Genomic DNA, 24,057 nt, shown 5'->3' with positions numbered 1-24,057 from the left:
GACCCTTGGAGGCAGGTGTGTCCCCTAGCAACTGAGACGCCTGCATGCCACATTGCGGTGCCTGGGTTTGAGCCTATCCCTGGGCTCAGGTGCCTGATTGCATCTTCGTGCCAACGCAGACCCTGGGAAGCAGCCTTAATGGCTCGAGTGATGCGATTCCTGCCGCCCACGGAGACCTGGATTGAACTCTCGGCTCTCAACTTCAGCCTGGCTCAGTCCCAGCCGTTGTGTGTAAACCAGCAAAGGAGAGCTCTCTTTCTTTATCTCGCTACCTCTCAAAAATAAATAAATACATACATAAAATTTAAATATGAGTGAATTAAATGACTCTTGAAGATGCATTTGATTTTTGTGAATAGCCCAAATAATTCAAACAAGATGAAAAAAAAAAAAAAGCAGTCAATGGAGCTGGATAATGGTTACCTGGTCATGTAGCTGGCTGGGCATTGGCTACCTGAAATGATTTTGTTGGCTTGGTTTTGCCACACAGCAACAACAGGAAATTTCTTTTTCTTACTTGCTCTCCTCATCTAAGCAATGCAGAGATTAACTGTAATCCATCTCCCACTGTGAAAGCCACAGAAGTTTATAAGGCCACTGCCGTAAGAAATTCCCTTGAGGAAGCCACTGGAATGGAAGAGATGAATATGTTCACTGCTGGGTCACATATAAACACTCGTTCATCTTCTCCACACTTTGCCTGCTTGTAGCTCCCTGCGAGATCTTCCTCAAAGTTACCCAGCAGCCACTCTTAGAACTTACAGTTCATTTATACCTGCCTGGCTTGTTCTGGTTAAATATGAAGGCTAAATAAATAATAAATAAAGATGCAAGTATGTAAGTGAACCTTGTTATTATTAATTATTATTTGAGATGGGGTAGAGAGAGAAAGAAAGATGATAAATTCCATAAACATCTCCAGACCTAGAAAATAGATACCATATTCTTGTGAATTAAGAGCCCAATCTATTCTATCTTCTTACGATTTTTTAGCTCATTGATTCTGTCCGATGGCAACAACTTTGTAATATTTGTAAAGAAAAGAAAATGATTTAGTATCTCTAGAAAAAACTTGCTTTTTAATTTCTTTCAAACTCAGGCTCATCCTTGACAATGCCATGCTCATCTATTGACATACATGGAGGCTGTGTACAGTTTTAGGATTAGGTGGGGTATATGCACCATAAACACTGGGATTCTGATAAATTCTGTCATGTGCAATTGCCATCAAAAAAGAAAAGAACAGTGAGGTTGGTGTACACATTATATCAGTTCTCTTACTGGGTACGCAGTCACACAGCACAGCAGGAAAGAATGTTTGGACTAGGCCGTGATGAGAATGGACTCCACCATTCACAATTTTCCCATCTAATGCCTGGGAGAATTTGCCAGAGACCAGCTCCTCTGACTTCATACAGTGCAAACCTTGTTTCGCTCTCATTCCCCACATACTTCTGATGCATGACACCAGTGGGGCATGTTGCTATCACCGTGCTATCTGTAGCCCTGCACTTACAGGTAAACTAAATTTATCTCCAAACAACTCCCCCTTCCTTAGTTCAGATTTCCAGTAATGTGCTTGGCCACCTGACTGGAGCAGACATGCGACAGAGGACAAGCTGAGGTGGAGAGAGACAGAGTGATCCTAATTGCAGTCAAAATATTTCACAAAGTGCACGACTGGGAGCGCCTAGCTAGGGATCATGTCGATGCTAAGCTGCATTGGCTTTGTCCTAAGTCCATCCCAATGGCAGGGCATTCTGGTGTGGTTGTGGGAGGGAGGGCCAACAAACAAGAAGAGACTGTTGTTCTGAGGGGCAGGATTTGGGGGGAGGGGAGTCCCCAGGGTCTGTGCCAGACCTTTCAGAGGTGCATCTGGAAAGCTGAATACAGATTTGTGAGGCGGTCAAAGGTGGGCTTCCAGCGAGTTCCGAAGCCTGACAACTGGCGAGAGCCGATGTGTTAGGGACGTCTGATTGCTTTGTGTCATGGCCTATGGGGAAGAGTCTGGAAGTAAGAAAGACAACGCAGGTGCCTGCTGTCCTGGCCATGAATACCCCTGAGGAGTTCCCTGTCCTCTGCTCCGAGGATTCTCACTCTCCGCAAAGAGAGGCCTGGGCCTCTGCACCTAACCTCTGCATTCTGACTTGTGCTGCCCCCGATGCACTTCCTCCTCCCTCGGCCCTGACGTAGCCTGCTCCGCACGCCGCACTCCGAGAAGTTCACAGGTTCTGCCATAACGAATGCCATTTCACACCCCATAAGACGGTCCTGCTCTCCTCGACTGGGCCACACCCTCCCTGCTCCTGGAGGGGGAACCCACTTCCCAGGACTTAGCCCTGCCCCCCCACCCACCCCCCATCACAGCCGGGAAGTATCTCTGTGGTGTGTGAGCAGCTGAGCCCACTGGCTTGACCTGCGAGAATGGGGCAAGCCACAACCTCGCCTGGGTCCTGGTCTTCAGGTGCTAAGCAAAAGCTGAGGGTTTAGCTAGGACAAGGCAAGGCTCTTGGGAGGTGAGAGTGGAGGGGAGTAAGGGTGGCTGCTTCTGCTCCCACCCAGTGGCCGTAGCTGGGAGAAGAGCAATAGGAGATACATGGAACCACGCAGTGCAGGAACAGGGAGTGGGACTGCTGGGCGGCCTTGGACTCTGAGGTCATTGCTGGCCACAGCCTGGCGTGCTGCCCAGAGCGGAGGTCAGGAGGAGTCTGGGCAGGCCTGGCCAGCCCCACCCTTGTTCCTCCCTGTTGATGTCTACCTCATCTTTGCCCTGTGTGCTTGCCAGCTTGCCTCTGAAGTCCACGGTGCCCTATCTCCACTGGGCAGCTCTCATGTTTACCTAAAGGCTGATTTGCATAATGAGTCTCCCAAAGCTACTTCATTAGACCGAAATTCTCGAGTTTTTAATTTCCTGAACGCTTAATTTATGGAATGTTTAATTCGCCAAAGCTTTGCCAGTCAACCAGTAAACTACCTATGAAGATTACAGCAATTCGGGCTTTTCCAAGGCTACCTATATTCTGTATGTTTTGGAAGATGATGATTTCTTGTGAATTTGAATTTTGAGGTACTGTGACCATGTGAACATCAAAGAGTTTCACATGAGGGTCACTTGATTGGAGGTGAGGAAAGACTCAGGAACTTGAAAAACCTCAGTTCAGGGACTGGGGTTGTGGCATAGTGGGTGTAGTCGCTGCCTGTGATGCCAGCATCTCATACGAGCGCCGGTTGGAATCCCAGCTGCTCTGCCTCTGCTCCAGCTCCCTGTTAATGCTCCTGGGAAAGCAGTGGAAGATGGCCCAAGTGCTTGGTTCCCTGCCAGCCACGTGGGAGACCCAGATGGAGTTCCAGGCTCCTGGTTTTGGCTTGGCTCAGGCCTGGTTGTTGCAGACATTTGGGGAGTGAAACTGCAGATGGAAGATCTCTCTCCATCTCTGCTCCCTCTGTAACTCTGCTTTTCAAATAAATAATCTTAAAAAAAAAAAAAAAGGAAAACATCAATTCAAAGAAATTTTTTAACCCAGAAAAGAATGATAAATCCTGAAATCCTAAAAGGATTTCTTTTAAAATCAGGAACAAAGCAAAAATGCTTGGAATTACTACTTATTTCAACATTATAATGGAGTTTCTTTCTGTGTAATAAAGCAAAAGAGTTCTAAAAGAAGTAAAGATTGGAAGAATAAAAACAAAGTTTTTATTATTTCAAATGTTGTCTCTACAAAAAAATCTTAGGCCATACTAGTCAGTTATTAAAATTAATAAGAAGGATGTTGAATATAAGGTCAGTTTAGAAATCTAGTTACCATTCCTATACAACATTCACAAAAAAGTGTGACAAATATATATTTACAATAGAAACAAAGATGTAAAGTACCCATGAATAAATATGAGAAGATCTGTGTGCAGGATATTCTAAATCTTTATTGAAGGACATTAAAAATGACCTAAGTACATGGAGGCAGACACCATGTTTCTGAAAAGATACATTTAGTACTGTATGATGTCAAAGATTCTCAAATTAAGCAATGGAGTCAATGCAGTTTCAACTAAAAAAATAGAGATTTTACTTCACAGGCTGGTCCTAAAATTTAAGTAGAAGGGCACAGGGCTAACCAAAGACTTTTAAACTAGGGAAGGAGACATGTCTTTCCAGATGGTTTGCTATAAAGAGAAAATAATTAAAAGCAGGCTGTCTAATGGAGTTCATGTTGCAGATTAGTGGAGAAAGAGGAAGCTCTTAAATAAATAGTGTGAGAGCATTCATTAGCTGTATAAAAATATTAAAATGCCCTAATTCATATCAGAAACAAAATGAATTCCAAGCTTGAAAAGGACTCCTGTCTGGAAGCTAAGCATGCTTGTAGGAGCAGATGTGGAGGGACATTCTTATGATCTCAAAGGGTCATAAGGGCTTCTTCAGTGAGTCACAGACTATGCAAATAAAAAAAGTAACACATCATTAAATTAATAATTTGAACATAATAAAAGTGCAAAAAAAAACCAATATGCTAGAAACATTTTCCAACAAAAATCACTAGAGTGTGTTTTAAACTATCCACAAAAAAAAAAAAAAGAAAAAAAAAGAAAAAAAAGGCATTAACCTTCAAAGGGTTGTAAATCCATAAGCAGGCTCGGAACGGAAGAAGGGGCAGACCGGACACGCTGCTGCTCCTGAACAAAAACACTGTGTACGCTGTCTCTGTGCCTATCTGAAGTGTGTTGTTTTTTCTTTTTTTTTTTTTAAAGATTTTATTTATTTATTTGAGAGGTAGAGTTACAGACAGTGAGAGGGAGAGACAGAGACAAAGGTCTTCCTTCTGCTGGTTCACTCCCCAGATGGCCGCCACGGCTGGAGCTGGGCCAATCCAAAGCCAGGAGTCTGGTGCTTCTTCCTGGTCTCCCATGTGGGTACAGGGCCCAAGCACTTGGGCCATCCTCCACTGCCCTCCCGGGCCACAGCAGAGAGCTGGACGGCAAGAGGGGCAACCGGGACTAGAACTGGTGCCCACATGGGATGCCGGCGCCGCAGGTGGAGGATTAACCTACTGCGCCATGGTGCTAGCCCCAGAAGTATGTTGTTCTAAGAGTATATTTTATCAGCTCCAGTTCATGGGAAGGATAATGGGATCTCAAAGCAGCCACGTAAAATTCTTAATATTTATTTACAGGTACAAGGAAGTGTTTATCTGGTCTTATTTCTGACCTCAGAAATGTAGACAGTGTGTGCCTGAGTGCTTTTGTGAATTCCCTTCAACCTTTTTCTACACAGTACAGTAAAAATCTTTCCACTAGATGGAACGTTGCCTGGTGCCCAAACTATCTGGAGACACGCCAAGTGTTTTCAGGTTGGTTCCAATCCATATTTTACAAAAACACTTTCAGATGGAAAGACAGCGGTCTGATGTCGAGTACCAAACATGCAGATGACTTAGGCCCGGATCATTCTGGAGGACTCTTGACTTTACCAGTCTCTTCAAGCTTTCCATGTTGCTTTCCATTCCATTTATTTATGATTGTGAAAACATTTATTTCAATTATCCTTTATGTATTCTGTGTTTGTCTGCGGACATATTTGATTTATTTTTTTCCTGGTTAGAGCTGGGGTTGTGAGGAGTTTGCACACACTTAAGAGGCAGTCTAAGTAGATAAAGCAATGTGAGAGACACTGGAAGTTTTAGCAAAATATGGACCTAATGCAGAAATGGCATTATGAATGGCATTACTTTCCATCATGAGAACTGTACTCTTGCTCCAATAATCACAAGATCAAGTGAGGCAGATTTTAGTGATGGGTAGAAAAATTAAGCTATACTGAAAATAGATATATGGGCCAGCGCCGCGGCTCACTAGGCTAATCCTCCGCCTGCGGCACTGGCACCCCGGGTTCTAGTCCCAGTTGGGGCACCAGATTCTGTCCCGGTTGCTCCTCTTCCAGGCCAGCTCTCTGCTGTGGCCAGGGAGTGCAGTGGAGGATGGCCCAAGTGCTTGGACCCTGCACCCGCATGGGAGACCAGGAGAAGCACCTGGCTCCTGCTTTTGGATCAGCGTGGTGCGCCAGCCGCAGTGGCCATTGGGGGGTGAACCAACTGAAGGAAGACCTTTCTCTCTGTCTCTCTCACTGTCCACTCTGCCTGTCAAAAAGAAAAAAAAAAGAAAATAGATATATGAAGTCAAACTTGCATAAGCTCAGTCTTTTGGTATCTAAAACTTCTTTTTAGAATTATTCATTTGTTTTCCTAAACTGACACGCTGATATGTGAATGTCATCAAATAAAATGGGGTTTCTTTTTTACTTAATATATAAAACCTATATAGCACTGTTTGTATAAATGATCAAAAATGGCTAAAAGACAAAACAAGTGGAACCCTTGACTTTCTTAATCTAGAAGTCAAGTTTGGATGTTGGGGTCATTCTTTTGCTTTCCCTTGAAAAGTTAATGTGAGAGTTACATTACAGTGTATGTTAAAGTGGATGAGAAACTTTTTCTCCTATTTGATTTCCAATTCTACTTGATTCTACATTTTGTAAGTTGCTAGAGAGAATGAACAAAAGACTTGATGGGTGAATTTCCATTCAAAGTATGTCATTACCAGAATAGAGCTGAATGAGGTATTACTATGTACAGGTAAGAAGGCTACGTTCCGAACCGTGTCAGAGCTCCGTGGAGTACTATATTGTAAACAGAGGAGCCGGCGCCCAGCTGGTGCTATTTTAATGTTTAATTTAGAAAGGCCGAGAGAGGCATTTATCTTATTATAATGATACTAGTAATAATCCAGGTAGCTCTGACACAAAAGCAGGTTTTTGGTTTCACCAGCTGACTTCACGTCTTATGAACTGGTCAGCAGGTCAGGAATAGAGGAGCCGACCCACTTACCCACGAAGCACCCACCAAGGCAGTAAAGAGAATTTCCCCACGCAAGCGGTAATTCTAAGTAACAATCGGGCTTTGATCAGAAAAATCACATCCCAGTTTCGTCTCCCACACACCCTCCTTCCAGGAGGGCTGGCCGTGCCTCCTCGTTCCCCCGGGGGAACCGAGGAAGGAGCTCTCCAAGGGCCACCTGTTGGGTGGCCCGGGGCCGCCAGGGAACAGAGTGGACGGCCAGGGCCGCGCCGTACCCACCTCAGGAACACGGAGCCGGGGCTGTCCGTGGAGCTGTGCGGCGCCTCTGTGCTGCCTCTCTTGGGGCTGCCGGGAAGCTCAAAGCGGAAGACCGTGTCGTTGGAAGGCGGCCTTTTCTTCCCCATCGTGCCCTGCCGGTGGCGAGCTCACACCCGCATGGGCATGGCAGGGGCTCCCCAGTGACATGCAGATGGCTGCCTTCAGCTCCGTACTGCAGGAAGCGTTTCTCCACAGGACTCCTAACCTAGCCCAGGCTAGGTCTTTAAAGCCAGTTAATGAGTAACCTATCACTGTGACACGGGGTGCCTTTCATCCCACCGCCATTTACTCTAAGGGAGACGCGGATGGACGTGTCTGGGAAAGTCAGTGTTTCATTTATTCGTAGGAACACCGCCGAATCTAAGGATCTAGGCGGACAAGTGTATGGAAAAGCGAACGCTTCAGGAAAGCAGGGAGCAGGGCCCGGGAGCGACAGATCGGAAAAGCGAGGATGCTTTTTCTGACCGCCTGAGCCTGACCAGCAGGCTGAGGAATGTGGCTCTGAGCCTTTCACACACAGGACCTGGCCAGCCCTCTCCCTGCGCCACGGCTGAGGCCCTGGAGGCTCACGGCTGCACTCCTCGGTTCCTGCGGCCTGAACGGCTCAGGAGTTCTTGTGAAGTGACACGGATGGGGTCAAGGGAGTCTCAACACGTAGGCAGTGTACGTGGCTGGGTTCCAGGAGGCAGGAACCAGTGTGAAACCCACCCACACCCATGCACACACACACACGCACACACTAGGAGGCGAGAGCTGTGCTCCCTCCCTTGTGTGGCCCCACCCCTGCTGTGCTTGGAGTCTGTCATGCCCGCTGCACGGGTTGGGATGAGATGACGTGGGCGAGCGTGCTGTGGGAATTCGTAGTTTTCTGTGGATTATGCTCCGGATCCACACTTTACACAAAATACGAGCTTCGGAAAATGTGTGTTTTCATGTGACCATCTCAAAGCATCGGTGTCCCTCCAGCAGCCACGCAGACCTTGTCCCGAAGTAGCTGGGCTCTCTCTTCTTGCTGTGCTGTCACTGTGAGTGACACTGGAGAATGGCTGACCTAAGAAACGTGCCTAGATTCTGACTGTGGAAGAGAGCAAAGTTTCCTGGGAAATCAGCCCTTTAGCCTTGGCCTTGTCAGCACTTTGCTTTCGAAATGAGACACAGTGTGGGTCTCAGTGGGGCCTAATAGGGTGGCCAGCTTGTCTTGATTTGCCTGGGATTTTCCTCTTTGTAGCAGACAGCTCCCTGGATGCTGGGAAGCCCTTCGTGCTGGCCTCGCCGTGACACAGGTGGTCCCCCTTGCTCCCGGGGTCCCCGTGCTACAATTCCAACAGGGCAGCACGCCCAGCTTCCCTTCTCCTTCCTCGATAGCTCAGTTTGGGTTTCTCTTTCCCTCCTGAGCGCTGTGCTCCAGTTGTGTTGGAAATGTTGTTAGAAAAACATAAATTATACCGAAGGGTTGAATTAAGCCAATCACAGTATCTCCAATAGAGTAACACCTATTTATTTATGGCCCAGCCCTGGCTGTTGCAGCCATTTGGGGAATGAAATAGTGGATAGAAAACCTCTCTCCTCTCTCTCTCTCTCTCTCTCTCCCCTTCTTTCTCTGTAATTCTGACTTTCAAATAAATAAATAAATCTTAAAAAAAAAGAAAGAAGAGTAAGCAGCTTGGCCAGAATTCAGGAGTAAGAATTGTGGTCATACTGGAATTCATTCATTCATTCAGCAAGTTATTTGTTGAGCCTTGTGGTCATACTGGAATTATTTTTTATTTTTTATTTTTATTTGTTTTTAATTTTTTTGACAGGCAGAGTGGACAGTGAGAGAGAGAGACAGAGAGAAAGGTCTTCCTTTGCCGTTGGTTCACCCTCCAATGGCTGCCGCGGCCGGCGCGCTGCGGCCGGCGCACCGCGCTGATCCGATGGCAGGAGCCAGGAGCCAGGTGCTTTTCCTGGTCTTCCATGGGGTGCAGGGCTCAAGCACCTGGGCCATCCTCCACTACACTCCCTGGCCACAGCAGAGAGCTGGCCTGGAAGAGGGGCAACTGGGACAGAATCCAGAGCCCCGACCGGGACTAGAACCCGGTGTGCCGGCGCCGCTAGGCGGAGGATTAGCCTAGTGAGCCGCGGCACCGGCCCGGTCATACTGGAATTCATTCATTCATTCAGCAAATATTTGTTGAGCACTGAGGTTGAAAAGGAGGCAAGATCACTTGAGACTTAGGGACGTATAGAGGAAAAGGTGGGGACTGAGTTGAGTTTCAACCAGGGGACATTGGAAGGGCAGAAAGGGAAGGAAGCGACTGGGTCATAAGGCAGGTGTGTGTGTGTGAGATTGTGTAGGTGAAGTAGACACATAGGTTGGAGCAGCTACATGGAGGCTGAGTTCTGAAGGAGTCTGAATGCCAGGGTGGTGAGTTCAAACTTTCCCTGTAGATAATAGGAATAAAAAGACGAAAGAGTAGCTCGATGGGCATGTGCAAGACAGCATGGAGGCCAAAGGAGACAAGTGGCACCACTGCAGCCGTGGTCTGGGCTTTATGGGATTTCATTTAGGCAACAGCTTAACAGCCTCTGGGAAGCACACTGAAGCAGTTAACACAGCATTGACCGAACTCTTATGTAAGATGCTGAGTTAATTCTTTATCATAAGAAATTGTGTCAAAGAGGAGATTAGCTGGAAGTCTAGAGCAAGGGTCACGAACTCAAACGGCTTCAGGAGCCAGAGAGGTAAATAAACCAGCAGGTGCGGACAGAAGCCAGCTCAGAGCGGTGGGGACCGGGAACGCTCACGTCTTCCGCAGGGGTGTTCAGGTTTCGGACAGACACAACAGACGCTGGAGGAGGCCGTTGCAACCTCACCCCGAACTGGATTCAGCTGGGGCCAGCCCCACCCCGACCCTGGGAACTTCAGCTCTTGCTGGGAGCTGCTGATGAGAGATCTGACAATAGTCTCCAGGAGTCACATTTGGACTCTGCGTTCAAAGGAGAATGAAGTGGTGGTGGCACGTGACCTCTCAGAGAACATGAATTCTGCAGGCTCTGTTTTTAAGATCGATGGCGTTTGATCACTGGGCAGCAATGCTCAGTAGCACAGAGCTACCCCTGTGTGACCCCTTTGGCCATCTGGACATGGCTTCTGCCCAAGGAGCCTTCTAGCCTGGGCTCCGGCGTTCATTTTTGCGTGTGGAAACTAAAACAAAGACCAGGCGACCAAAGATAAACAACTGGAGTGGGATGTTTGTGTAAATACAGCTACAAAAGAGCAGACACAGACACACTGGCCAAAAGGAAGAGTAATCGTAGTAACCAGAATGCAACTAAAACAAAGACTTATGTCCTTGCGTGGAAGCGGACAGGAAAGCAAAGCCAACCATGACGAAGACTGCCTAGCAGGCTGGTTCATTAGGACCACCCATGATAGAAATATCTCATTTCCCCAATACTGTCGAATAACTCACAGTGTTGTATCCTTATAAATTGAGTTCATAAAAGAGACTCTGACATTAAAAAAATGAATTTGGGCTTTTTCACTTATTAAGTCCGTTAATATCTCTGGAATTTGCTTTTCTCTTCTACCAAATCGAGGTTTAGGATGCATTTGGCACGCCTATTATATTATTTGGCTTTTACTATGTCTTTCTTTCTTTCTTTTTTGACAGGCAGAGTTAGACAGTAAGAGAGAGAAAGGTCTTCCTTCCATTGGTTCACCCCTCAAATGGCTGCTACGGCCAGCACCCTGCGCCGATCCGAAGCCAGAAGCCAGGTGCTTCTCCTGGTCTCCCATGGGGTGCAGGGCCCAAGCACTTGGGCCATCCTCTACTGCACTCCCGGGCCACAGCAGAGAGCTGGCCTGGAAGAGGGGCAACCGGGACAGAATCTGGCGCCCCAACCGGGACTAGAACCCAGTGTGCCGATGCCGCAGGCGGAGGATTAGCCTAGTGAACCACGACACAGGCTACTGTATCTTTTTTATAAACAGAAGTTTCTTACACATTTGATATATACATAAACTTATTTGCATACATATGCATAAAATTTATTTGTATATATATAAGTAAACAAGATTTCCTCTATGATTAGGAAGTTAGCAACGTATCTGGTTGGTTACACTGTGTCGAGGCTAGAATTCACAAAATGAGTTTGCATACTCTAAGCATGTAGCACTGCCACTTGGGTAAAGAAGCTTGTGGTTTGCTGAAGCTACCTGCAGTGCCAGACTTCACCCTGGAATACGCACAGAGAGACCCCTGCTAACTGGGTGTGAAGTGAAAATGCTCACCCTCCTAAGGTACTGTGGCTGACGGTTGTGGTTTATTGTGTGGCCTGGAGACCACGTTTCCTGGGTTGGGAGGGCCCATTATTTCTTTGCCATGTTACTTTAGAGTGGCACTGAGGTTTGCCGTGCTCTGTAAAAAGAGCAACAATACTAAGATCTACCCCATAAGACGGCTATGAGGACTTGGCACAGTGCAGTGGAGTTCAAGGACGAAGCCTGGACGTGCAGGGCTGAGTCCATCCAGAAAATACTGCCGATGATGATGACGGTGCTGCTGGTGGTGGTGGTGGTGATGGTGATGTGGGTGATGTTGGTGATTTTTGATCTGGGCCATATTTTCACTAACGGTGAGTGGAGCCTTATCTAATCTAACCGAAAGATACAATCTGCGTTTCTCAATGTAGCATCAGCTATGTCTGCATGTGTTTCGTGGAAAAATTAATCCCCTAGAGAGAGTGAGGGGCACAATCCCGGCTTACGGAGTGTTGACACTGATGATGAAGGCACAGCCAGGCAGCGCAGGGTACTCCAGTAACTGCTGGACTGGACACAGTGGGAGTCCCTGCCTCTCTCCCCAAACACCTTTATTCTGTGGTTGCTGTGATGAGGACTGGAGAGGGGGTTCATTCCTGCCCCACGGTCACGGGCCTTTCTCTGAGAGCATGCTGACGGAAACCGTACGTTGCCCTTGACAGAAATTATTTCGTTCTGCAGCAGGTTGTCACTGGAGAGGGGGTTCTGCCCCCTAGAAGAATGAGAAAATCAGCCTTGCAGCTCCCGTAAACCCGGTGAGATCAGTCTTAGGGTAACTTGTCTTTTTGTGCATTTGTTCTCAAGGATACAAGGGAAACCAAGTTGGAAGCCCAGATTCCTGCTCTTGGCTTCTCACCTGCCTGGGCAAGTCTTCTCGCTGTCTCGGATGATATTTGCTTCAGGTTGTTTTGTGTATGTGCATTCGAGTTTCAAATAAAATTATTCTTTTTTTTAAAAGTACAACATTATGAATAAAAACATGTAGATTATGAATAAAAACATGTAGATTATGAAAGACTCAGAAAGCAACATCAGAGACCGGTGCTGTGGCATAGCAGGTTACTCTCCCGTTCGCTGCGCCAGTTCGTGTCCCGGCTGCTTCTCTTCCCATCCAGCTCTCTGCTATAGCCTAGGAAAACATGGCCCAAGTGCTTTGGCCCCCGCACATGCGTGGGAGACCGGGCAGAAGCTCCTGGCTTCGGGTCAGCTCAGCTCATCCCTTGCTGTTTCATCCACTTGGCGAGTGACCCAGTGGATGGAAGACCTTTCTCTCTGTCTCTCCTTTTTTTTTTTTTTTTTCTGTCTGTAACTCTACCTCTCAAATAAATACAATCTTAAAAAAAAGAAAGTAACATCAAAAGAAAAAATGCACATAGGATTCCAACCCCTAAGCAAACTGTTTAATTTATGGTTTCTAAGGCTTCCATTGTTCTTGCTTCAATTGCTTTAAAACATTCTGTGAGTGTAAATTTCTGTTCATTGATAAATTTATGATTTAACTAGTGAGGAGGTGGTTAACTGGCTTTCTAGAGTGGGGTGGAAGGAACCCTTTGACTTATAGTACTGGATAATTCCATAGTGGAGGTCCTACCCCTGAGCTGACGGCACTGAAGGTGGCTTTGGGAAGCGATGCTGACAGTTCCTCCCACCACTGCCACACCTCAAACTTCAAATTTCGGTGTTTGGTAAAACCTATGAGTTTGACCCCGGAGTTACCAGATTTTTCAAAACGGTGCTCTTCAATGTAAATCATAGTATCGTCTGACAAACTGTGTAGTCATTATTGTACATTCTGTCTTTGTTTACTATCATACAGTGTGATAAGTATTTACAGAGAATACTCCTGAAGATGGGATCATTATAGGTCGTTTTTTGGTATTTTTTTATTTGGGGGAAAGTATACATAAAATAATATTTGCGATTTTAATTGTTTCAAATGTTAGAGTTTAGTGGTATTATCTACATTGGTAGCATTGCACCCATAAGGCTTTTTTTTAAAAGATATTTATTTATTTGAAAGTCAGAGTTACACAGAGAGAGAGAGAGAGAGAGAGAGAGAGACAGAGAGAGATCTTCCATCCGATAGTTCACTCCCCAATTGGCCGCAACGTCCAGAGCTGCGCTGATCTGCAGCCAGGAGCCAGGAGCCTCCTCCTGGTCTCCCATGTGGGTGCAGGGGCCCAAGGACTTGGGCCATCTTCCACTGCTTTCCCAGGCCATAGCAGAGAGCTGGATCAGAAGAGGAGCAGCTGGGACTAGAACCGGTATCCATATGGGATGCCGGCGCTTCAGGCTAGGGCACTAACCTGCTGTGCCACAGTGCTGGCCTCAACCCATAAGGCTTTTAAAATACTTTATTTTTTGGGAAAAAAACCCACAAAATATAAAGAAAAAAATAAACAAAAATCTGTAGCTCTTTGCTCCCACAGATAATCAGACTTAGCATTGTAGTATCATCAAAATTATGTTTTACTCCACAGGAGTCAAATTGCTTTGATAATCCTGGAAGTAGAACCAATATTTGCTAAGCATATGTATATTTGCCAAGCATATGTATTTTTTTTTTTTTTTTGATTTTCAAGAGGTCTCAGACTTTAAAGTGAGGAACAAGCACATCTTTTCTGGTCTCTGCCTGCAGCTGGAGTGTGGGGCACAGTGTGGTTGTACTTGAACAGGAAACATGGTTGGAGAATCCCGGGAAACTGACTTGAGGAAGATGTGTTTGGGAGTCAGCATACCACCGGCAACAATGTTTCTGAGCACAGTCTAGAAACTAGCTGCTGCGTGATGAGAGTTTGGAATCTGCAGGGATCTTAGAGCCCACGTATGGAAGAGGCTTCGTGTTCCAGATCCATCGCTGGTGTCCCCAGGGGATAGATGTCCCACCCAAGGTCTCAGGAATAGTTTGTGGCTGAGCTGGGTTTGCCTCTTGATTCACCCCTAGCTCCTGGCCTGATGATCTGGATTGTTCTTCACACCACGTTGCTGGGCAGAATGTCTGCTACCTGGATCCCTGTCCAGCAATCAGCCCCGGGTCACCACTGTCTCAGACACAGCATGCGACAGCCGTGTGGGCTCACATGTTGCTGCCTTCCAGATCCCACAGCTGCCGTGTGAGGCAGCAGAATAAATCAACAAACCAGAGGGGACTTGCCAAAATTCATGGAATTAAAAAATGAGCTCATTTTGAAATCTGTGGATAATTTTCTCATCACATCTAGTTTCCATGGACTTTTTCAATACTGCCTAATATTTTCTGTGGGGAGCAGCTCGGACTAGACTAAGTTACTGGAATTAAGACTTATTCTATGCATCTGCTCTCCTCTGTGGGGAGCAGCTCGGACTAGACTAAGTTACTGGAATTAAGACTTATTCTATGCATCTGCTCTCCCACAATATGGCGCTGGGAGAGAAGTAAACAGCTTCCGCACAGCTGCCTCCAGTTCAACCAATTAACTGTAGGACTTGCTCCTGATTGGAGAGCAGCGTACTCGGCGTGTGGGCAGCCGAGTTGGGATTGGCGGAGGAGGACTATAAAGGAGGAGAGAGACGGCATGCACCAGGAACATCTATGGGGAACATCTGAAGGAACACCTGTGCAGCCCCCCAGAGAGCCGGCCGGCGGTGTGCCGCTCCCCTGCGGAAGTGGGGAATGTGGCCAGGGGGAACTGCCCTTCCACGGAGGTGGAAGGGATAGTAGCCAACCCGGGAAGAACCAGCAGCAAACCCGGGGAGGGCCGAGCAGACAAAAGAACAGCGCAGGGTCCTGTGTCGTTCCTCCACGAAGAGGGGGAGCGACATAATGGTGCCGTGACTCGGATAGAAAACCTGACTCGGATAGAAAACCTAGGACGGATAGGAAACCTGACTCGGATAGGAAACTTAGGACGGATATGAAACTTAGGAGGGAAGAAACGGGAAGAACTAGGGAAAATATCGGAGAGAGAAACTAGCAAACAGCCTAGGGAAAATATCGGAGAGAGAAACTAGCAAACAGCCTAGGGAAAAGCCGGACGAAAAAGGAGCCGGAAGAAGCTATTGAAAGCCTAGGCATAGACTTGGATATGGACTGTGGGAAAGAAGTTAGGATTGAAAGCGAAAGTGAAAGCTTTCATAGACTCGGATGCGGACTATGGCGGGGAAGCTAGGAGATTGAAAGCGAAAGTGAAACCTGGAGGAGGCTTGGACTCGGATACGGACTGTGGGAAAGAAGTTAGGATTTAAAGTGAAAGCAAGAAGAAACTTAGACTCAGATACGGACTGCAGGTTGAAAGTGAAAGTGAAACCTATAAGAAACTTAGACTTGGATACGGACTGTGGGGAGAGGCCAGGAGAAATGAGGGAGGAATATTGTTGGAAGAAAACTTAGGGAAACACACCGGGTAGAGAAAAATGTTAGGGAGGATGAAGCCGCGAGTGCAGGCCAAGCCATCTTGGAATTCTTCAAGTCACCCTGGGGAGCAAGAGGCGAAGATCTGGAACCAGAGGCAGAGACGTGGGCCGCCAGGATTCGCCAGGTTAGTCCGGGGAACTTGGACTGAATGCCGGTGGTGGCGGAAACATTCGCGGAAGCCGCCGCGTGCAGAGAGAGCACGGGGCATTGGCGCGAGGCCGTGGTGCGGGCGCGAAGTGCGTGGAGACCGCGGAGCGTGCGCGCACAGCCGGGAACCCGCCGGCGGGGCGAGGCGCCGGGAAGCCGCGCAGAGCCGTGAAGCTGCCGCGGGGCGAGGCGCCGGGAAGCCGCGCAAAGCCGGGAAGCCGCGCAGATCGGAGAAGCGCGGGCTGAAGCGGCTCAGAGCCGGGAAGCCGCCGAGAAGCAGTCTCGGGGCAGGCGCCGGAAAGCCGCAGGGATAAGAGAAATAGAAGTTTAGAAGCAAAGTGAGAGAAATAGGAATGCTGGAAGATAGAAGTAAAATGGGAGAAATAGGAATGCCCGGAGATAGAGAAATAGAGAAATAGAAAGGCCTCCCTACAACATGGCAATTAGAGAGCTTGGATTCGGTCTGCCTGATTAAGTGAGGCGATGAGCACCTGGGCGGCTAGCAGCTTATGCGCCGCAGGTCACCGAAGACAGGCACGAATTAACATCAGTAAGGCTTCCCCACAATGCAACAATTAGGAGGCTTGGATTCGGTCTGCCTGATTTAAGGTGGTAAGCACCAGTAAGCAGCTCGACCAAAGCATGAGCTGCAGGTCACCGAAGATAGGCACAAACCAACACTAATAAGTCTCCCCCACAATAAGGCAATGAGAAGGCTTGGATTCGGTTTGCCTGATAGAGCTTGTAAGCCCCTGCAGGCAGAGCAAAGCATGCGCTGCAGGGCACCGAACACAGGCACGCATCAGCGCCTAAAAACCTCCTCACAACATGGCGAAGAGAGGACCCGGATTCGGTTTGCCTGATGGATAGGACTTGTAAGAGCCTGTGGCAACTCTAGCAAGTAGAGCAGAGTGTGTGCTGCGGGACACCGAAGACAGGCGCGTATCAACGCCAAAAAAATAAAAAGAAAGGGGGATCTGTGGGGAGCAGCTCGGACTAGACTAAGTTACTGGAATTAAGACTTATTCTATGCATCTGCTCTCCTCTGTGGGGAGCAGCTCGGACTAGACTAAGTTACTGGAATTAAGACTTATTCTATGCATCTGCTCTCCCACAATATGGCGCTGGGAGAGAAGTAAACAGCTTCCGCACAGCTGCCTCCAGTTCAACCAATTAACTGTAGGACTTGCTCCTGATTGGAGAGCAGCGTACTCGGCGTGTGGGCAGCCGAGTTGGGATTGGCGGAGGAGGACTATAAAGGAGGAGAGAGACGGCATGCACCAGGAACATCTATGGGGAACATCTGAAGGAACACCTGTGCAGCCCCCCAGAGAGCCGGCCGGCGGTGTGCCGCTCCCCTGCGGAAGTGGGGAATGTGGCCAGGGGGAACTGCCCTTCCACGGAGGTGGAAGGGATAGTAGCCAACCCGGGAAGAACCAGCAGCAAACCCGGGGAGGGCCGAGCAGACAAAAGAACAGCGCAGGGTCCTGTGTCGTTCCTCCACGAAGAGGGGGAGCGACATTTTCCTTGCAGGTTTTCATCTTCTTAGGCCCAAATTCTCTGAATTTCAGGGATTTGCTCTCCATATCTTACAGGCACATTCCAGGGCCAGAACTGATTGGTTTCCAAGATGCCGACTCTCTGTGCTCGAGTTCTTACTGTGCTGCTTGATCACCAGAAGACTTAAGGAACTCTGTGCTTTAGTCTCCTGATCTGCAAAATGGGAATAATTGTACCCATGGAATAGGTCTGTTGGGAAAGTAAGTGAATTCAGATTTGTAAAGACTTGGAATGTTGCCTGCACACAATAAGCACTCAAGAAGTTTTTATGTTTATCTTGATCAAGATTTATAATAGTCTTTTTTAACCAACATTTATAATAAATTCATAGAGTCTTATTTATAGTAACCAATTGCCTGATTTTGGAGTTTTATAAAAAACAACCTTGTGAGCTAGAATTTAGTTATCACAAATTTTGCCAATTTGAAGTGCATAATTCAGTGGCTTTCAGTATATTCAGAGTTGTGCAGCCACTGCCACCCACTAATTTTAGAACATTTTTTTAAAAAGACTCATTTTATTTTTTGAAAGATAGAGTTACAGAGAGGCAGAGAGAGAGAGAGAGAGAGAGAGAGAGAGACAGAGACAGACAGAGACAGAGAGAGAGAGAGAGAGAGAGAGAGAAATCTTCCATCCACTGGTTCACTCCCCAAAGGATCACAACGCCTGGAGCTGAGCCAGTCCAAACCCAACAGCCAGAAGCTTCTTCTGGGTCTCCCACGTGGGTGCAGGGGCCCAAGTACTTGCGTCATCTTCCACTGCTTTCTCAGGCCATAAGCAGAGAGCTGGATCGGAAGAGGAGCAGCCGGGACACGAACCAGCACCTACGGGGGATGCTGGCACCCAGGCAGAGACTTAGCCCACCATGCCACAGTGCTGCCCAGAACATTTTCATCACTCTTAAAAGAAACCTGTACCCAGCGCCAGTTACTTGCCCCTCTGCATTCACCTGCTCAGCTCTAGGCAACCCTTAATCTACTTTTTACCTTCTCTCTTTATAGATGACAAAGTCTTTATTTCACATAGAGAGTAACTAATCTGGACATATTTTTATAAATGGTCCATACTATATGCGATCTTTTGGGACTGGCTTCTTTGGCTTGGCATGATGTTCCCAAAGCATATTTCACTGCCTAATTCCATTTCATGACCAAATAATACCCCTTGAAGGGACAGACTGCCTGTCATGTTTCCATTCCTCAGTGAAGAACCTTAAAAATCAAACCAAGATGGAGTGACCTAAGCCAATACCATTAAAAACAAGAAGTCACCTTTGCCCCAAATAAAAATTAAAGTTTAAAATTATAGCCCTTAACTTTTCCCCCCAAAGCTAAAATTAGGTGCAGCTATAAAATAAGGGACCCTATGCTTAGCTAGCTGCGACACTTGAGCCTGGCTGTGCTAAGACCTAACCCAGTTTGTATGCCTCCTAATACTCAAATAACGGTGTGGGAAGCGGGACGCCGCCCTCCCACAAGGGGAACAAAGGGAGAGAGACGTCGTCCCCCCTCAGGGTGAACAAGATGGCGCTGGCAGGGAAAGGAACTACTAAAGAAGTAAACAACAAAATGGCGACGAGGTACATGCCTCCCGTGTGATCCCCCAGCTGATTGGATAGAAGACGCATGCCCTTCACATGAACAACTCGCGGATTGGACTGCTGTGTGCATGGACTCTATAGTGCTTTTGATTGGTCGCTGCGGGTATATAAACTGTGTGGCTTTGTACTGGGGGCACTCTCTGGACTCCCGAGTTCAGGAGGCCCGTCTGCGCAGACGCCGAATAAATCCTCTTGCTTTTGCATCAGCTGGTCTGGAGTCGGAGTCTTTGGGGTGTGCCTCTCGATGTGTTAGCATCCTCACTCCGAGGGTCTAACGCTCAGCTGATGGGCATTTGGATTGCTTCCACTTTTTGGCTAATAATAATCTGAATAATGCTGCCTTGGACATGTGTGTATAGGTTTCTGTGTGGCCAGGTTTTCACTTCTCTTGATTACGTACCGAGGAATGAAATCATGCTATTTCAATTTTTAAGGAATCACCAAGTTGATTTCCAAAATGCCAGCAATTGGTGTGGGCTCCAGTTTCCCCACATACTTGCCAAGACTCGTTTTGTTTTTCTTTCTGTTTTTAGCAGCTCATTATTTAGTTATTGGCCAGTTGTATGTCTTCTTTGGATAAAAAAATTGATTCAAATCCATTCCCTATTTTTAAATTGCATTGTTTGTCCTTTTATTAGAGTGATGTCCATTATATATTTTAGACACATATTCCTTAAGATCTATGAGGAGGGTCTTTAAGAAGATTTGGGAAATGTTTATTATGAAAATTCCGTGGATTTGAGGCCGGCACCGCGGCTCACTAGGCTAATCCTCCGCCTTGTGGCGCCGGCACACCGGGTTCTAGTCTCGGTCGGGGCACCGGATTCTGTCCTGGTTGCCCCTCTTCCAGTCCAGCTCTCTGCTGTGGCCAGGGAGTGCAGTGGAGGATGGCCCAAGTGCTTGGGCCCTGCACCCCATGGGAGACCAGGAGAAGCACCTGGCTCCTGCCTTCAGATAGGTGTGGTGCGCTGGCCACGGTGGCCATTGGAGGGTGAACCAATGGCAAATGAAGACCTTTCTCTCTCTCTCTCACTATCCACTCTGCCTGTCAAAAAAAAAAATAATAAAATAAAATAAAATTCCGTGGATTTGAAATTGAAATTTTCTGAGCCAAAGTAAGCTTTTCCTTTAATTCCATGAAGTTTGTGAAGTATGATTTCCAAATGTTTTCTACCATTTCATAGGTCACCTTTTTAATTTCTTGACAGGGTCCTTTGAACACAAATCTTTATTTTTGATAAAATCAGTTTGTCAATCTTGCCTTTCATCACTTGTGCTTTTGTTATTGGATCTGAGAAATCATTATGCAACCAAAGATCTTGAAGATTTGCTCCTTTGTTTTCTTCTAGGACTTTATAGTTTTAGCTCTTGCATCCTAGCCATAAGGTATGTGACCCACTCTGATTAAGGTCTTGCATGTTGTGAGGTAAAGGTCTGACTTCTGTATATTGCACTGACACTGTTTCTCCCATAGTATTCTTTTCCCATTGTAGTGTTTTGACTCCTTTGTTGAAAATCAAATAACCATAATGCTAGTATTTATTTCTGGATAACAAATTATTTTAACAATGCGAGTAGAAACATAATCAGAATTGGTGAACTTGGTCACCTGTGTTTCTTTCAAAGATGTTATGTTTTAACCCTTTTAAATCTATGTCTGCAAAAGTCCAAGGTTGGAACTTTTGGTGTGTGTGTGTGTGTGTTTTTTTTTTTTTTTTTTTTTTTTGACAGGCAGAGTTAGACAGTGAGAGAGACAGAGAGAGAAAGGTCTTCCTTCTGTTGGTTCACCCCCAAATGGCCGCTATGGCCGGCGCGCTGCACCCATCTGAAGCCAGGAGCCAGGTGCTTCCTCCTGGTCTCCCATGCGGGTGCAGGGCCCAAGCACTTGGGCCATCCTCCACTGCACTCCCGGGCCACAGCAGAGAGCTGGACTGGAAGAGGAGCAACTGGGACTAGAACCCAGCACCCATGTGGGATGCCAGTGCCGCGGGCGGAGGATTAACCAAATGAGCCACGGTGCCGGCCCCTTGGTGTGTTCTTTTACTCCTTCTTGGCAATCATGAAATTACATTTTTCTAGGTGGTTGTATATTTCCATCTTGATAACAATGGTAATAGTGAGAACAGCAATAGTGATTCTTCTCTGCCAATTTTTAGGCATTTAGAAGAACACAGGGGCTGGGACTGCGGCGCAGCAGGTTAAGGTGCCATCTGCAATGCCGGCATGCCATATGCACGCTGGTTCGAGTCCTGGCTGCTCTGCTTCCAATCCATCTCCCTGTTAAAGTGCTTGGGGAAGCAGCAAAGGCTGGCCCAAGTCCTTGGGCCCCTGCACCCATGTGGGAGACCCAGAAGAAGCTCCTGGCTTCTGACTGGCGCAGCTCCAGCCATTGCAGTGGGTGGAAGATCTCTCCATCTGTCTTCTCTCTCTGTAACTCTGATTTTCAAATGAATAACTAAATCTCAAAAAAAGAGAAGAGCACAGACTACCATCTCTCGAATAAAGACGGTTGAGTGAAAGAGTCTCATGTATTATCACATGCCTGTGTTGCTGTTGGTTACATCTCTTCAATTCAGCATTTGTTCTGCTAGTTTTTTATGAGTGGAGAGCAGTGAGGCTGGGTCAGATGCGGAACAGGTGCCCGAGACTGTGCTGTTTATGATAGTTCAATCATGAGAACTGAACTCATAGGATCTTTGAAAGTGAGTCAGCTTATAAGCGTGCACCTTGTAGCAGAAGTGCCTCCGGCTAATAAATGAAAAATGTTCTCTATTTGTAATAAAAAAAATAAATGAAGGCGAAGGCTCAACTGGGTAACACATTGGCACAGACGTTTTTGAAGGTCCCCGCTCTTGTGGCTGTTGTTGGTTTCTCAGCCTGCTCCCTCCAGGTGTTAGACTAGTTGCTGCAGAGGGAAAGCTGGGGCTCAAAGAGGCTCATGCACTGGTCACCTGTGCCACACTCGGGAGGGACAAAGCCGAAAAGTGCTGTAGACCAGGTAGGGCTGCTCGTGAGCATCTGAGCCAAGTCAGTTCGGCTGTCATTCTGAGACCCGCAGCCAAGCAGAGTTTGAATTTGATGTCTGCCCTCCCTGTGCACCTGTGAAAACCTCACAGGGCGAGGCCAGGGGAGCGAAAGGCTGGGTTAGCGTGGAGGCGGGCTCTCTGCCACGCCCTGCAGTGTCTCCTGTTAAGGAGGACGAGAAGCAGCAGAAACTGTGTCACTTCTGTGCATAAAGAAAGGTACTCCTCCTACGAACGCCAGGCTACAGGTACGTTGTGCAGCGTTTTGGGGATAGGAAAACTGAAACCCAAGAGCAACTGTCTCGTCCTCACCCACACCTTCAGTTAAATGGCAGCAGAACGGAGATCCAAACACAGCAGGTGTGTAGAATGCCCAGCCTCCCCTCGTGCCACTGTCACACGCAGCCTCCCCAAGTGGAAACGAAAGTCCCCAACCCCCTTGGCTCATTTACTTTCCAATTCCCTTTTTTCTGTCGCCCTCACGCCTCCCAATGCCCACATGGACTGTGGGGATGCCGTTAGAAGTCTCTCTAAAGACGTTCTGCTTATTGCTCCTAGAAATTCTTTATCTTTCACAGAGACGCTTCTTGGAGAGATTTGAAGCAATTGTCGTTCGGCTGATGAAGGGATTTTAAAGAAATCCAATACCTTGACACGCACTTGATGTGCCCCGCTAGAGCTTTACCAAAATGTAAACTACAGAAAAAGCCAAAGCCAAAACCCAAGAGGCTAACACGTAGTGCCTGTTAATGCGGAACTCAAAGAAACCCAACCTCCATCCAAACCGATCTTTCTAGATGAAAAGGAACTCAAAACCAGAACCGACTGGGATGACATGCTTCACAGCGTTTCCCTTACCCGAAGTGGGGAGTCCTAGATCACTGCTCCGCCTCCCAGGGCTCTCCTAGCATTGCTCAGTATTCCTCTATGCTTGAATTCCTTCCTTCATCTCAAATGAATCTCTCTCTCTCTCTCTCTCTCTCTCTCTCTCTCTCTATCTCACACACACACACACACGCACACCCTCGAACTCTCCCACTTTTTTTTTTTTTTTTTGCAATTAACAGAGAAGCAAAATACTTTGTATCACAAGTTCCTGAGCACATTAAAACCTGCATGATCATTTTTGCTTTTGCTCAAGCCTCGGATGGTGATAAGCCAAATATTCCCAGTGGATACCACAGAGACTTCCTCCAGGCAGAGACACTGACCCCGAGGCACCCAGAAGACCCCTTTCCCAGCAAAGAGGTGACAGTCCGCTCTCGACTGTTTTAGCAGGTCTGACACCTGTGACTTACACTTGCAGGTCTGGCCTCCTTGGCTTCCGGTCTCTCCCCCGGAGCACAATCCTCCAGGGCATGAGCTGTGTTTGGAAGTCTTGTTGGAGGCTGCTCCCGGCTGACAGGGTGCGCCGTTCTGCACTCATCCTCCAGAGGCTACTCGGCACCACGGAACTGTGGGCAGGACCAGGAAGGGACTTTGACCTCACTCCCGGTGTGGCCAATGACAGTCCTTTCACCAAGTGGCCTGTCTTCCTTCCCAGCTGCTGTCTCAGAGGGTTTTCGCTTCCCAGTCTGCTCAGGGGGGCTGGACAAGCCACCCAAAACCCAGAAAATGAGCACAGAAACACCGTGACCCGTCAGATAACATCACATCACCTGCTTGCCTGGAGAGCTTCTTCCAGGGCCGGGGTTGCGGTGCGGCAGGTTAAACCACCGCCTGCGACACTGGTGTCCCACATCGGAGCATGGGTTTGAGTCCCACGTTGTCCCTCTTGATCTAGGTCCCAGTTATTGTGCCTGGGAAAGCAGCAGAAGATGGCCCAGGTGCTGGGGCAGGGCTCCTGGCTTCAGCCTGGAGTA

At 47.5% G+C, this 24,057-nt stretch overlaps 1 protein-coding gene across 4 annotated transcripts in view; it reads right to left on the bottom strand.

Moving 5' to 3' along the window:
• The window catches only part of GRAMD2B (GRAM domain containing 2B), a 128,583-nt gene extending 104,934 nt beyond the window's left edge, over nt 1-23,649 (bottom strand). The window contains exon 1 of one of the 4 annotated variants that reach the window (XM_070076060.1): nt 23,494-23,649. In XM_070076060.1, the coding sequence (XP_069932161.1) occupies nt 23,494-23,621 (128 nt within the window). In that variant the 5' untranslated portion in view covers nt 23,622-23,649. Of the gene's footprint in view, nt 1-7,127; nt 7,352-23,493 lie in introns of those variants that run through there. The other 3 variants (XM_051844163.2, XM_070076061.1, XM_002710167.5) reach the window with 3 other exon arrangements.
• Between the last annotated feature and the right edge of the window lie 408 nt (nt 23,650-24,057).

The sequence above is a fragment of the Oryctolagus cuniculus genome, chromosome 6 (genome assembly GCF_964237555.1).
Source record: "Oryctolagus cuniculus chromosome 6, mOryCun1.1, whole genome shotgun sequence".
Classification (NCBI taxonomy): domain Eukaryota; kingdom Metazoa; phylum Chordata; class Mammalia; order Lagomorpha; family Leporidae; genus Oryctolagus; species Oryctolagus cuniculus.
The sequence above is the reverse complement of the archived record's forward strand: the minus strand, read 5'-3'. Positions and strand labels throughout refer to the sequence as shown.